The 14,713-nt window shown below is 42.8% G+C and overlaps 1 protein-coding gene across 1 annotated transcript in view; it reads right to left on the bottom strand.

The window, feature by feature from the left end:
* LOC144593844 (dynein axonemal heavy chain 8-like) overlaps window positions 1–14,713 on the bottom strand; it is a 624,642-nt gene that overhangs the window by 147,138 nt on the left and 462,791 nt on the right. The window contains exons 64-65 of the mRNA XM_078399962.1: window positions 11,440–11,604; window positions 3,073–3,299 (exon numbers count right to left, since the gene is read on the bottom strand). Coding sequence (XP_078256088.1) covers window positions 3,073–3,299; window positions 11,440–11,604 — 392 coding nt within the window. The remainder of the gene's footprint in view (window positions 1–3,072; window positions 3,300–11,439; window positions 11,605–14,713) is intronic.

Raw genomic sequence — 14,713 nt, 5'->3', positions numbered from 1 at the left:
GCATTTCTTGATTTTTACTTAGCTCAGACAAATTTGAAGGGTGAAGAGCCAATTGAGACAGAACTGAAGTTATAACTGTAGAAGTAAACAGAGACAATTTAAACAACATGATAACGTTTTGTGTATGCAAGTACGACGCTCAGATTCGTAAGATGTTCGGGAGATTACTTTTGTGCTTCAAAGCCAGCATTTATTGCATATTTTTAGTTGCCCTTGAATAAGTAATGCGAGCCATCTTCTTGAATTACAACAGTCCTTCCATTGAATGAACTGTACTTCCATAAGCTAATGGTAGTGAGTCTCAGAAATGTTGAAACGGCAAGATATTTCTATGTTAGAATGGCTCCAAGAGAAACCTGCAATTGGTTAAGTTCCTATGTGCCTGTTGCCCTTGTCATTCTTCACAAGAGAGGTTGTGGCTTTGAAGTAGTCTAAGAAAGCCAGTTCATTATGTAGATGGGACACATGGTATTTGCAGTGGTATGATTTTGGAAGGGATGGATGTTTGGTTCAGTGGATGTGTCCCATCAAGCAGTTGTGTTGCCTTGGGAGACGATGAGCTTCTTGAGTGTTGTTGGAATTGCACTCAAACAGGTAAGTTACGAGTGTTCCCAACTTGTAGATGGCAGAAATACTGTGGGATGCCAGGAGGTGAGTTACTTGCCTCAGAACATCCAGCCTCTGATCTGCTGTTGTAGGTAAAAAATACTTATGTGGCTGGCCCAGTGAATTTTTGGTTAATGCTGACCCTGGGATATTGAAGACCCTGGGAGATTCAGTTTCATCATGCCATTGAATACGAGGGGAAGGTGAGCAGACTTTCTTGCTAGAGATAGTCTTTGCCTAATATTTCTGAGCTGGTTTGTTTCTTGCCACTTCCTAGCGCATGGTTGTATGTTATTTTACTTCTTGCTATACACAGAGATGGACCACATTATTTGACAAGGAGTTGCAAATGGAATGAATGCGTATTATCTGTACACATCACTACTTCTGAAATTATAAAAGGTGATTGATGCTGCAGATGAAGATGGTTGGGTTTAGGTCCTTGTCTTGAGGAACTCCTGGGGTTATGTCTCAGGGTGAGGATGATTGAGCTTCAACATTCATAGGTGTCTTTCTTTGTGTAAAGGTAAATTAGGAATACCAAGGCTAAGAGATTACATATTAGGGTGATGCACATTTCATTCCTAGCACCTCATAGATTCCCCGTTTTGAGGTGCCAGTTCTGTTCTTCAAGTTTCCCAATCAATTTTGAAATACCAAGCAACACCTACAGAAAGAGCAAACGGGATAACATTGGAACAAATGTTCTGATGATTAGTTACAGACCTGAAATATTTACACTGTTTCTAAGTCCTTATTACTTGTAGTGCTTCTTTCAAGTGTTGTCAACATGGAAGAGAACTGATTCCTCAGCTGAGGGAAGAGAGTAGTTGGTAATCAGGAGGAGGTTTCCTTACCCATATTTGAGCTGATACTATGAGATTTCATGGTCTAGAATAAATGTTGGGAGATTGATAGGGCTCACGACTCACCCACAGACCATTGCATCATCATCTCCATGCTGGGGGTACAGAATAGATCCTAGAATAGATGATTGACTAAAATATATACCTCTTTTAGAATGACTATGCCAGGTTGTGGGACACCCCTCTGACGAAGGGTCTCGACTCGAAACGTCACCCATTCCTTCTCTCCAGAGATGTTACCTATCCCACTGAGTTACTCCAGCTTTTTATGTCTATCTCCAGTGTTATAGCTATGATTCAAGGATTCTGCTATTACCTGTTTTGATGAGAGTTATTCACAGAACGAAAAAAGCCAATGGCAGACTTGGTTGAAACAGTTTGAATAAAAAGCCAAAACAATCACAAGATAATTATAGGTTGAGGAGGACAGTGAATCCATTCCCTAGGTACTAGAATTCTACCAATGCGGATATTACTACCCAGAGGAGTGTTGAAGTGTGCCTGTGGAAAAAGCTCTTGGTAAGGCTGATATATAATGTTTCCTAGTTTGCATTGTGTTTCTTGTCTAAGCTGCACAATTTACTATTGGATAATATTTCTAATTTAGTATTTCAGTATCTTCATCTTCCTTGTGTAACACAGAGATATCCTCTCAGAAGCAACCTTCACAGTTTCTAAAGATAGACACAAAAAGCGGGAGTAATTCAGCGGGTCAGACAGCATCTCTGGAGAAAAAGAATAGGTGACATTTCAGGTTGAGACCTTTCGACTGAGAGTCGGGGAAAGGGAAACGAGAGATATAGGTGGTGATATAGAGCGATGTAGAACAAATGAATGAAAGATATGCAAAAAAGTAACAATGATAAAGGGAACAGGCCATTGTTCACTGTGGCCTTGCTGAGGCCATTTGCCATGCTTTCTCCTCCCTCTTGCTGCCGGCTGCTCCTCGGAGTTACTCCAGCTTTTTGTGTCTATCTTCTGTTTAAACCAGCATCTGTAGTTCCTTCCTACACATTTTGTCTGCTCCATTGTGAAATCTCCTCAAGGTATGTCTACTTTGAAGAAGTTCTCCTCCTCTCTCCAACGAGAGTTGTGCAACATCCTCTCTCGCTGCTCCCCTTCTGTGATTCCTCCTGCTCTCCGACCACATTTTAAAAGCGGGAGAGAGGCGAAGGCACGGCAAATGGCCTCAGCAAGGCCACAGTGAACAATGGCCTGTTACCTTTATTATCGTTACTTTTTTGCATATCTTTCATTCATTTGTTTTATACCTCTCGTTTCCCTTTCCCCTGACTCTGTCTGGAGAAGGGTCTCGACCCAAAACGTCACCTATTCCTTTTCTCCAGAGATGCTGGCTGACCCGCTGAGTTACTCCAGCTTTTTGTGTCTATCTTCGGTTTAAACCAGCATCTGCAGTTACTTCCTACACACTTCACAGTTTCCAACTTGTTCCAGACGATCAAATATTCTCTTGCCAAAATATATTTTTAAACCCTTGTTTAGATTTTACTATGTTCTAAAGATAATAATTGGATTAATCCAGGAGACCAGTCTGGGTTTCAATTGCTTATACCAACAACATATTAATCAGAGAACATACCTCTGAAAATAATCTTCACAGGTTTGATAGACCCCGACATGAAATTCACTCATTGTTTCCACCAGCTGGTTTTTAACCTCCGCTGAGCAAACAATGAGAAAACCAGAAAGAAAATGGGTGGAGACTGCAACCAATGCCTCTCTCGGCCAATGACTGAACCAGTCCATTGTGCAACCTGAAATCAGGCCAGGAAACTTCAGGGCACGAGATCGAAACTTTTCACCAACCTAATAACAAAACAAAGGAATAGTTGTCTGAAATATATATAAACGAAAGATCTCCGAACTTATTTACTGCACTTTAATAATGCAAAAAATAAAACAATGTTGATGAAGGAAATCAGAAATATAAATAGAAAAAGGATTCATCAAATTAGCTTACAGAAGACTATTAAGAGTAAGAAACAGGCCAAACTACATTTCAAATATATTATGTTAAAATTCTACTTTCTCATCGAGGATTGTAGTTAAAAATAAATCCACAATGGATTTGTAAAGCATTTTTTCATGAAGATACAATGACAATTCAGAATTTCATGCTATGAGAATAAATTGAACAGGTTCATGGCAATGCTTTAAATGCTGTCACATTTTAAAACATTGCAAATCTAGGTATTCGTTAGTAACATTGTTTAAAATAGCTTAACTATTCATTGTATTTGAAGCATTTTTGGTGATGCCTAATTGTAAATGCACAATCCAAATTCAGGTTTTCCTTCTATTTCTTGAATCATCATTTTCTCCATTTGAATAATATTGACAGGGACTGACTCAGTGTAAAGGATTAGATGGGGTAGAATTTGTTCATGTGTATCCAAGAAGGTTTCCTTAAACAGTATATGGATAGTCCGACTCAAAGAAAGAATCATACGCTACCTTGAATTGGGGATCGAGCTTCGCCAGGTGACTGGTGTTATGGTGGAAGAGCATTTTGGAGATAGTAATCACAACTCCAGAAGTTTTAAGATTGTTTTGAATAGGGACAGGTCTGAACGTTGGGGGAAGGTACTTAATTGGGCCAAAGCAGATTACAATATTATTAGGCGGGGCGAGGGAGGATAGATTAGGAGTAGTTGTTATTATGTAAGCCCACAGCTAACATGTGGGAGTTGTTTAAAGGTCAGGTAATCAAAGTGTAGAATCAGCATGTTCCAGTAAGAAGGAGGGATAAGGATGGCGAGGTAAAGAAATCCGTGGATGACCAAGGAGGTTGTAAACTAGGTCAGAAAGAAAAAGAAAGCATATGTCGGGTTTAAGAAGGTGGCATCAGATGGGGCTTATGAGGACTAGAGAATGAATAAGAAAGCACTTAAGCAGGTGATTAGAGGGGCCAGAAAAGTGCCATGAAATATCATTGGCGAGTTGGATTAAGGAAAATCCCAGGGCTTTTTATACATATGTTAAAAACAAGAGGGTGAGCAAAGAGAAGGTTTAAGGTTAATGGAGGTATTGTGGCGGGAACGCGAAGGAGTCCCGCCAAAAACTAATCGGACACGAGTTGCGTGCACTAGATGTGTTTATTCTCTCCAATACAGCTCCCTACTCCACGCCGTCACGGGCGTTGTCCAGCCTTTTATACCAACTCAGGTACCGACCCCATGGCTAGCGCCTCCCACACCAAGACGCCAACCTCTAGAGCCGATGGTTCGTTGTGCCCTTGGGTTGCCACCAGGTGTCACCACAGCATCTATGTTTGGAGTCAGAGGAAGTAGGCGAGGTGCTAAATGAGTACTTTTCATCTGTATTCACCTAGAAGGACTTGGAGGACAGCAAAATGATTTTGAGGAGGTGACGGAGGAGACTGATGAAGGTAGGGTAGTCGATGTTGTGTACATGAATTTTAGTAAAGCCTTTGATAATGTCCCTCATGTTAGGCTGATCCAGAAGATAAAATAGTACAGGATTCACAATGAATTGGTCATATGGATTCGGAACTGGCTTATTCATAGAAGACAGAGGGTTGTGGTGGAAGGAAGATATTATGGCATGAGGTCTATGACCGGTGGAGTTCCGCAGGGATCTGTACTGGGACCGCTGCTGTTTGCAGTAGATATAAATGACTTGGACATGAATGTTGATGGTTGGTGAGTAAGTTTGCTGATGACACCAAAATTGGAGGAGCTTCAGACAGTGAAGAAGGCTGTTAGAAAATATAGTGGTATATACATCAGCTGCAGAAATGGATGGAAAAATGACAAACAGAGTTTAATCCAAGCAAGTGCGAGGTGTTGTACTTTGGGAAGTTTAGTATAAAGGGAGAGTATATAATTAATGGCAAGACCCTTAACCGTCTTGATATGCAGAGGAAGGAGATACTGAAACGTGAGTTTAGAGAGTTAGGAAGAAGACTGAGAAGTAGGACGTCGAGGGTGGTTATCTCTGGACTGCTACCTGTACCTCGTGCTGGTGAGGGCAGGAACAGAGAGATGGGGGATATGAATGTATGGTTGAGGAGCTGGTGCAGGGAGCAGGGATTTAGATTTCTAGACCACTGGGATCTCTTCTGGGGTAGGGGTGACCTATACAAAAGGGAAGGGTTACACCTTAACAGCAGGGGGACCAACATTCTGGCAGGCAGGTTTGCTAGTGCTACACGTGTGGGTTTAAACTAAGTAGTGGGGGGGAGGGGTTGACAAATTGGGAATATGAAGATGGAGTTAAAGGGAAAGCAAATACAGGAGAAATTGCAAAGGACTCTCAAAAAAATGGGAAGGGAAGTTCTGGATGGCATAAGAGAGTAAGGTCAGGGCCAATTGTGACCGGTGTGAGAGGGGAGGTGAATACCGAAGTTAAAGTGTTGTATTTAAATGTGCGAAGCAGGGAAGACGGTGGAACAGCAATGGCAGGTATTCCTGGGAATAATGCAGAAGTTGCAGGATCAATTTATCCCAAAGAGGAGGAAAGATTCCAAGGGGAGTAAGAGGCCCCTGTGGCTGACAAGGGAAGTCAAGGACAGCATAAAAATAAAAGAGAAGTATAACATAGCAAAGAAGAGTGGGAAGCCAGAGGATTGGGACTCTTTTAAAGTGCAACAGATAACTAAAAAGGCAATATGGGGAGAAAAGATGAGGTACGAGGGTAAGCTAGCCAATAATATAAAGGAGGATAGTAAAAGCTTTTTTAGGTATGTAAAGAGGAAAAAAATAGTCAAGGCAAATGTGGGTTCCTTGAAGATAGAAGCTGGGGAATTTATTATGGGGACCAAGGAAATGGCAGACGAGTTGAACCGGTACTTTGGATCTGTCTTCACTAAGGAAGATACACACAATCTCCCAGATGTTCTAGTTGCCAGAGATCCTAGGGTGACTGAGGAACTGAAGGAAATTCACATTAGGCAGGAAATGGTGTTGGGTAGACTGATGGGACTGAAGGCTGATCAATCCCCAGGGCCTGATGGTCTGCATCCCAGGGTACTTAAGGAGGTGGCTCTAGAAATTGTGGACGCATTGGTGATCATGTTCCAATGTTCTATAGATTCAGGATCAGTTCCTGTGGATTGGAGGGTTGGTAATGTTATCCCACTTTTTAAGAAAGGAGGGAGAGAGAAAACGGGAAATCATAGACCTGTTAGTCTGACATCAGTGGTGGGGAAGATGCTGGAGTCAATTATAAAAGACGAAATTGCGGAGTATTTTGGATAGCAGTAACAGGATCATTCCGAGTCAGCATGGATTTACGAAGGGGAAATCATGCTTGACTAATCTTCTGGAATTCATTGAGGTTGTAACTAGGAAAATTGACAGGGGAGTGCCGGTGGATGTCGTGTATCTAGACTTTCAGAAAGCCTTCGGCAAGGTCCCACATAGGAGATTAGTGGACAAAATTAGAGCACATGGTATTGGAGGTAGGGTACTGACATGGATAGAAAATTGGTTGACAGACAGAAAGGAAAGAGTGGGATAAATGGGTCCCTTTCAGAATAGCAGGCAGTGAGTGACTAGTGGGGTACCGCAAGGCTCGGTGCTGGGACCGCAGCTATTTACAATATACATTAATGACTTGGATGAAGGGATTAAAAGTACCATTAGCAAATTTACAGATGAAACAAAGTTGGATGGCAGTGTGAACTGTGTGGAAGATGCTATGAGGTTGCAGGGTGACTTGGGCAGGTTGTGTGAGTGGGCGGATGCATGTCAGATGCAGTTTAATGTGGACAAGTGTGAGGTTATCCACTTTGGTGGTAAGAATAGGAAGGCAGATTATTATCTGAATGATGACAAGTTAGGAAAAGGGGACATACAACGGGATCTGGGTGTCCTAGTGCATCAGTCACTAAAAGGAAGCATGCAGGTACAGCAATAGACAATAGACAATAGACAATAGGTGCAGGAGTAGGCCATTCAGCCCTTCGAGCCAGCACCGCCATTCAATGCGATCATGGCTGATCACTCTCCATCAGTACCCCGTTCCTGCCTTCTCCCCATACCCCCTCACTCCGCTATCCTTAAGAGCTCTATCCAGCTCTCTCTTGAAAGCATCCAACGAACCGGCCTCCACTGCTTTCTGAGGCAGAGAATTCCACACCTTCACCACCCTCTGACTGAAAAAGTTCTTCCTCATCTCCGTTCTAAATGGCCTACACCTTATTCTTAAACTGTGGCCCCTTGTTCTGGACTCCCCCAACATTGGGAACATGTTATCTGCCTCTAATGTGTCCAATCCCCTAATTATCTTATATGTTTCAATAAGATTCCCCCTCATCCTTCTAAATTCCAGTGTATACAAGCCCAATCGCTCCAGCCTTTCAACATACGACAGTCCCGCCATTCCGGGAATTAACCTAGTGAACCTACGCTGCACGCCCTCCAATGCAAGAATATCCTTCCTCAAATTTGGAGACCAAAACTGCACACAGTACTCCAGGTGCAGTCTCACCAGGGCCCGGTACAACTGTAGAAGGACCTCTTTGCTCCTATACTTAACTCCTCTTGTTACGAAGGCCAACATTCCATTGGCTTTCTTCACTGCCTGCTGTACCTGCATGCTTCCTTTCATTGACTGATGCACTAGGACACCCAGATCTCGTTGAACTCCCCCTCCTCCTAACTTGACACCATTCAGATAATAATCTGCCTTTCTATTCTTACTTCCAAAGTGAATAACCTCACACTTATCTACATTAAACTGCATCTGCCATGTATCCGCCCACTCACACAACCTGTCCAAGTCACCCTGCAGCCTTATTGCATCTTCCTCACAATTCACACTACCCCCCAACTTAGTATCATCTGCAAATTTGCTAATGGTACTTTTAATCCCTTCGTCTAAGTCATTAATGTATATCGTAAATAGCTGGGGTCCCAGCACCGAACCTTGCGGTACCCCACTGGTCACTGCCTGCCATTCCGAAAGGGACCCATTTATCCCCACTCTTTGCTTTCTGTCTGTCAACCAATTTTCTATCCATGTCAGTACCCTACCCCCAATACCATGTGCCCTAATTTTGCCCACTAATCTCCTATGTGGGACCTTGTCGAAGGCTTTCTGAAAGTCGAGGTACACCACATCCACTGACTCTCCCTTGTCAATTTTCCTAGTTACATCCTCAAAAAATTCCAGTAGATTTGTCAAGCATGATTTCCCCTTCGTAAATCCATGCTGACTCGGAATGATCCCGTTACTGCTATCCAAATGCTCAGCAATTTCGTCTTTTATAATTGACTCCAGCATCTTCCCCACCACTGATGTCAGACTAACTGGTCTATAATTACCCGTTTTCTCTCTCCCTCCTTTCTTAAAAAGTGGGATAACATTTGCTATCCTCCAATCCACAGGAACTGATCCAGGCAGTGAAGAAAGCCAATGGAATGTTGGCCTTCATAACAAGAGGAGCTGAGTATAGGAGCAAAGAGGTCCTTCTGCAGTTGTACAGGGCCCTAGTGAGACCGTACCAGGAGTACTGTGTGCAGTTTTGGTCTCCAAATTTGAGGTAGGATATTCTTGCTATTGAGGGCGTGCAGCGTAGGTTTACCAGGTTAATTCCCGGAATGGCGGGACTGTCATATGTTGAAAGACTGGAACGACTAGGCTTGTATACACTGGAATTTAGACGGATGAGAAAGGATATTATCGAAACATATAAGATTATTAAGGGGTTGGACACGTTAGAGGCAGGAAACATGTTCCCAATGTTGGGGGAGTCCAGAACCAGGGGCCACAGTTTAAGAATAAGGGGTAGGCCATTTAGAATGGAGATGAGGAAAAACTTTTTCAGTCAGAGAGTTGTAAATCTATGGAATTCTCTGCCTCAGAAGGCAGTGGAGGCCAATTCTCTGAATGCATTTAAGAGAGGGCTAGATAGTGCTCTTACGGATAGCGGAATCAGGGGTATGGGAAGGCAGGAAAGGGGTACTGATTGAGAATGATCAGCCATGATCGCATTGAATGGTGGTGCTGGCTTGAAGGGCCGAATGGCCTACTCCTGCACCTATTGTCTATAGTCTATTGACCATGGAGTTCAAATTCATAGCTCAAATTCATAGATGGCAGCACAAATAGAAAGAAGGGCAAAGAAGGGTTATGGTACGCTCACCTCCATTGTTGCGGGCTGTATAAGAGTCAGGAAGGCATGATGCAGCTCTATACAACTTTGTTGAGGCAGCATTTGGAGTATTGCGTGCAGTTCTGGTCACCCTACAACAGGAAGGATGTGGAGGCTTTGGAGAGGGTGCAAAGAAAGTTTACCACAATGCTGCTTGGATTAGAGTTTCAGATACAAGAAGAGGTTGGATAAACTTGGATTATTTGTCTGGAACATTGGAGGTTGAGGGGAGATGACGAAGGTTTATAAAATTATGAGAGGCATCAATATGGTAGACCGTCAAAACTTTTTCCCTAGGGTGGAAATGTCCAACACTAGAGGGCATAGCTTTTCAGTGAGAGGGAGAAAGTTTAATGGAAATGCGCGGGGCAGGTTCTTTACATGAGCGGTGGGGCCTGGAATGCACTGCCAGGAGTGGTGGAGGCAGTTACTATAATGGTGTTTCAGAAGCTTTTAGATAGGCAAATGGAAGAGCAAGGAATAAAGGGATATGGATCATGTACAGGCAGGTGAGATCAGTTTAACTTGGCATAATGTTTGGAATAAAGATTGGGGGCCAAAAGGCCCATTATTGTATTGTCTAAAGTTCTTAATAACTAAGATTCTACAGTTTTTGGTTTTGATAATTACATCAAGATGCAGCAATGGTGATACAGTGGTCATGTGGAGAACTAGCAGATTTTAATAACCTGGCATTTAAACAATATCTGCTTCACAATAGCATTATACATAATTTCCCAGCCATTATTTATGTCCATAATTTATGTACGGGCATGAAGAGATTGTGGTGCATCAATGGTTAATGTGAAGTTACAAATCGCTGAAGTGACTGAAAGAGAGTGAAGTTGGCTTTGAGATTCTCAAATGCTTTCCTGAAAGTTCTGTTGTTTGTGCTGAGGGATAGAGAGTTGTTGTAAGTGAGAGGAAATGTATAACCATTACAACAAGGGGTAGGATTGTGCTGGCAGTTAGGAACATGAAAATGCATTACAACAGGAGAGAACTATTTTAATGGTATGAAATGCATCCTCTTCCATTAGGTCTTGTCCATCCTTCATCATTTGCATTCATATAATCTGATTGATTCTCCCCTTCATCTTATCTGTTCGCCAGGAACCACATATTCTCACTAACCAACCATCCTCGTACTCATGCTTACAATTGCCTGTTTAATATAAATGGAAGTTTGCAGAGAGCAGCTCCTCTTTAAGAGGTATAGGTATGATTTTAATAAGTACAGTTGATATCCAGTTGGTTAGTATTCATTAATATTAATAAGTTAATATTCAGGGGCTCCTAAATTACTCTCTCCAATTGTACATTAAATTAGCCGTGCATATCTATATAAATCATTGCACAAGGAGTAGGCATGAACTTCTCATGCAAATCTCTTGCCCAGAGTTGGGGAATCGAGGACCAGAGGATAGGTTCAAGGTGAAGGGGAAACGATTCAATAGGAATCTGAGGGGTAACTTTTTCACACAAAAGGTGATGGGTGTATGGAACAAGCTGCCAGAGGAGGTAGTTGAGGCTGGGACTATCCTAACGTTTAAGAAATAGATAGACAGGTACATGAATAGGACAAGTTTGGAGGAATATGGACCAAACACAGGCAGGTGGGACAAATGTAGCTGGGACATGTTGGCCGGTGTAGGCAAGTTGGGCCGAAGGGCCTGTTTCCACACTGTATCACCCTATGACTCTAAATACCACGTGGATAAAATGTTTTGATCCCTTGTGGATTGTTATGGTGGCACAGGTTTTCCAACACGGTAAAATTTAGGATTATTTAAATGTATAAATTTGTACTATATGTAAAATTCTGACCGGAGAGAAGCAGAGAACAACATGTAGATTTGTTCTGGCTCTTCGTATAAAATATTCATATAAATTGTCAAAAGTTGGTGGGATACGAGGTGCTTCTTTTTTCATTGGTCCAATCAGCGATTGAGTAATCTCATCAAGTTCATCCCGAGCAAATAAATTTGATACCTGTCAAAGGAAAATAATGCAGAAAAAGTTGAAGACTTGCAATTTTGATCTCTTCATTACACTTATTGTCATTGGTAAATATTTTTGATTCTGAGTTCTGTTGTTCAGCCATGCTTACTTCTATATGAAAATATTTTAAGTAGCAATTATTCTGAATTTACGGTGGTTGAATCGGCATTTAAACTCAGTGAATTTGAATTCACCAGATTTCCACTCATTTTATGTAGAAGTAAATAGACTAGAATGTGTTGACCCAGCCACACACCCATCCTTGGAATTGTCGCCTGCGCAAACAAACGGATTAGTGGTTATAGGCCACTTCCTGTCTCCCCCTGACCCCCGCAAATGAGTTTAAGAGATTCAAGAGTGTTTGCCCCAGATATGAATTGGAACAATGAAAGTCTTATTTGCTGCAGCTTTATAGAAACATTAGACAATAGGGTAAAAAAGAAAGCAAGACTGCTGAAGGATAAATAAGCTTATTTGTGATTGGAGACAGAGGATGGGTACTTTGCATTTGTATTCACCAAGCAGAAGGACATGGTGGACAGTGAGATCAGTGTGGAGAAAACTAATATGCAAGGGAAGTTTGAGGTCAACAAGGAGGTGGTGCTGGGGCTCTTGATGAGCATTGATGTGGATAGATCCTCTTGGACTGATGGGACCTATCCCAGCATTTTAAAACAGCCAAGAAAGGATATTGCAGCAGCCTTGACAAAGATCTTTCCAATTTCTGTTGCTACAGGAGGGATCCCAGAGGACTGGAGAGGAGTTAATATTGTTCCTTGTTTAAGTCAGGAAGTAGTGAGAATCCACAGGGAATGGCTAGTGAGCCTAAAGTCAATGTAAGCTATTGGAGAGGATATTTTGGGATAGAACTTACTCTAAAGGGTGTAAGATAATTAGGGACAGCCAGCACGGCTTTGTACATGGCAGGTCATGTCTTCCAAACTTAATCAAGACTTTTGAGGAGGTGACTAAGGTAACAAATGAGGGTAGATATTGTCTACATTGATTTTAGTAAGGCATTTGATAAAGTCCTCCATAGTAGGATTATCCAGAAGATCAAGATGCGTGGGATCCATGGTGACCTGCTCGTAAGAATTCTGAACTGACTTACACACAGAAGATAGAAGGTAGTGGTGGAAGGGCATTATTCTGGCAACAGGTCTGTGACCAGTGAATTCTAAAGGGATCACAGCTGAGACCTCTGTTGTTTGTGATATATATAAATGGCTTGGACATAAATGTAGATGGGTTGATTGGTAAATTTAGATAAGACACCAAGGTTGCTGGAGTTGGGAACAGTCAGAAAAACGGTTAATGTATTTAGTGGGATATAGATTAACAATAGAAATGGGCAGAGAAGTGTCAGATGCAGTTTCATCTGAACAAGTGTGAGGTGTTGCACTTTGGGAGGTCAAATTTAAGTGAAAGGTATACAGTTGAAGGCAAGACTCTTAACAGCATTGATATGCTGCTGCAGTAAGGCAACAGAACTATCCTACCAACAACTAAAGATTTACGAGTCAGGAAGTCGAGATGCAGTTCCATAAGACAATTGTAAAGTCACATTTGGAGTATTGTGCAGAGTTTAGATCGCCCAATTATAGGAAATTTGGAGAGGGTGCAGAAGAGGTTTATTAGAATGTTGCCTAGATTAGGGGCTATTAGTTACTAGGGGTTATTAGGAGTGGTTGGACAGACTTGGATTGTTTTCTCCAGTACTCTAGGTTATGAGGAGACCTAATAGAAGTATACAAAATTATGAGGGGCATAGTCAGAAATTGTGTGTTATTCTAGGTAAACCATGATAGTGCTAAAAAAGCAAAATACATAGATCAACCATTGTAGTGCACAGTCTGCAGTGGTTTGCGACTGAGGTGGGGTGGTAGTTCGGTTCAAGAAACTAATGGTTATTAGAAAGAAGCTGTTGATCCTGGTGATAATGGTCTCAGATTCCTGTCCCTGCTTCCTGAAGGTAACAGCAAGAAGAATGCATAGTCAGGATGATATGATCTGCTTTCTCAAGATAGTGCATCCTGTAGATCCCATTCATGGTGGGGAAGTCAATAGCCATGTTGGACCAGCCAGAATAATTCACCTGCAACACACCCCACCATCTCCGAATCCTCAAAGAAATGAGACAAACCATCAGGCAGATCAAGAACAAAAAGGGGTAAAAGGTGAAGAGGGAGATTTAAATGATCTTAGGTCAATGTTGATTTCTCCCCAGAATCAACAAACAGCCAGATTTGTAATCTGCACTTGTAACCTGCTAATGATTACATTAATTAACTGACTAGGAGCCAGCACTGCCCTCGCAGCTGCGGCTTGCCTGCAGTCCGTTGTCTTTTGTGTTTTTTGTTGTTTTTGTCTTAATTGTAGTTTAAATATGACGTAGTGTTTGCGGTTGTGTGTTATGTGGGGGGGGGGGGGGGGTGGGAACTGTAACATTGTCTCTCCTGTACGGAGACCCGACCTTTGTTTTCTGGGCCATGTCTCCGTTCCTGCTGCGGCCTACCACCGGCCATGCATCTGGAGCTGGAGGGCTCCGGCTGGGACCACCCGGGCTCTGGTTCCGCGGCCCGGACTCACCATCTGCGGCGCTGGCTGCCTTCGGATGCTGCGCGAACGGCTGCGACTCGTCTCCGGAGGCTCCGGCGCGGGCCGCCTGGACGTCGAAAGCCTGCAGGCCCCTGGGTGGGGGCCGACATCGGAAGCTCCGGCAGCGGCAGCGGCAGCGTCTTCGCCCGCCCCGAATCGCGGGGCTTGGGTCAGCCCGCCGCGGACCTTTCACCGTCCGGCGGGGGCTTCAATGTCGGGAGCCCCGACCGCACCGACATGGCAACTTCCACAGCCTGACCGCGGGAGAAGACGGCAGGGAAGAGAAAAATACATTCTGGCCTTCCATCACAGTGAGGAGGTGACTGGAGGAGACTCACTGTGATGGATGTTTCTTTTGTTTGGTGTTGGTTTGTGATTGTGTGTGTTATAGCATTTTTATTGATTATTCTTATTGGTCTCATTGTTGAACTGCGGGTAATTTTTCATTTCACTGCACATTTATGTGTATGAGACAAATAAATGACTATTGATATTGATTATA

This window comes from Rhinoraja longicauda, chromosome 5, assembly GCF_053455715.1.
Source record: "Rhinoraja longicauda isolate Sanriku21f chromosome 5, sRhiLon1.1, whole genome shotgun sequence".
Taxonomy (NCBI): Eukaryota; Metazoa; Chordata; class Chondrichthyes; order Rajiformes; family Arhynchobatidae; genus Rhinoraja; species Rhinoraja longicauda.
This window is presented reverse-complemented; position numbering and strand designations above follow the sequence as displayed.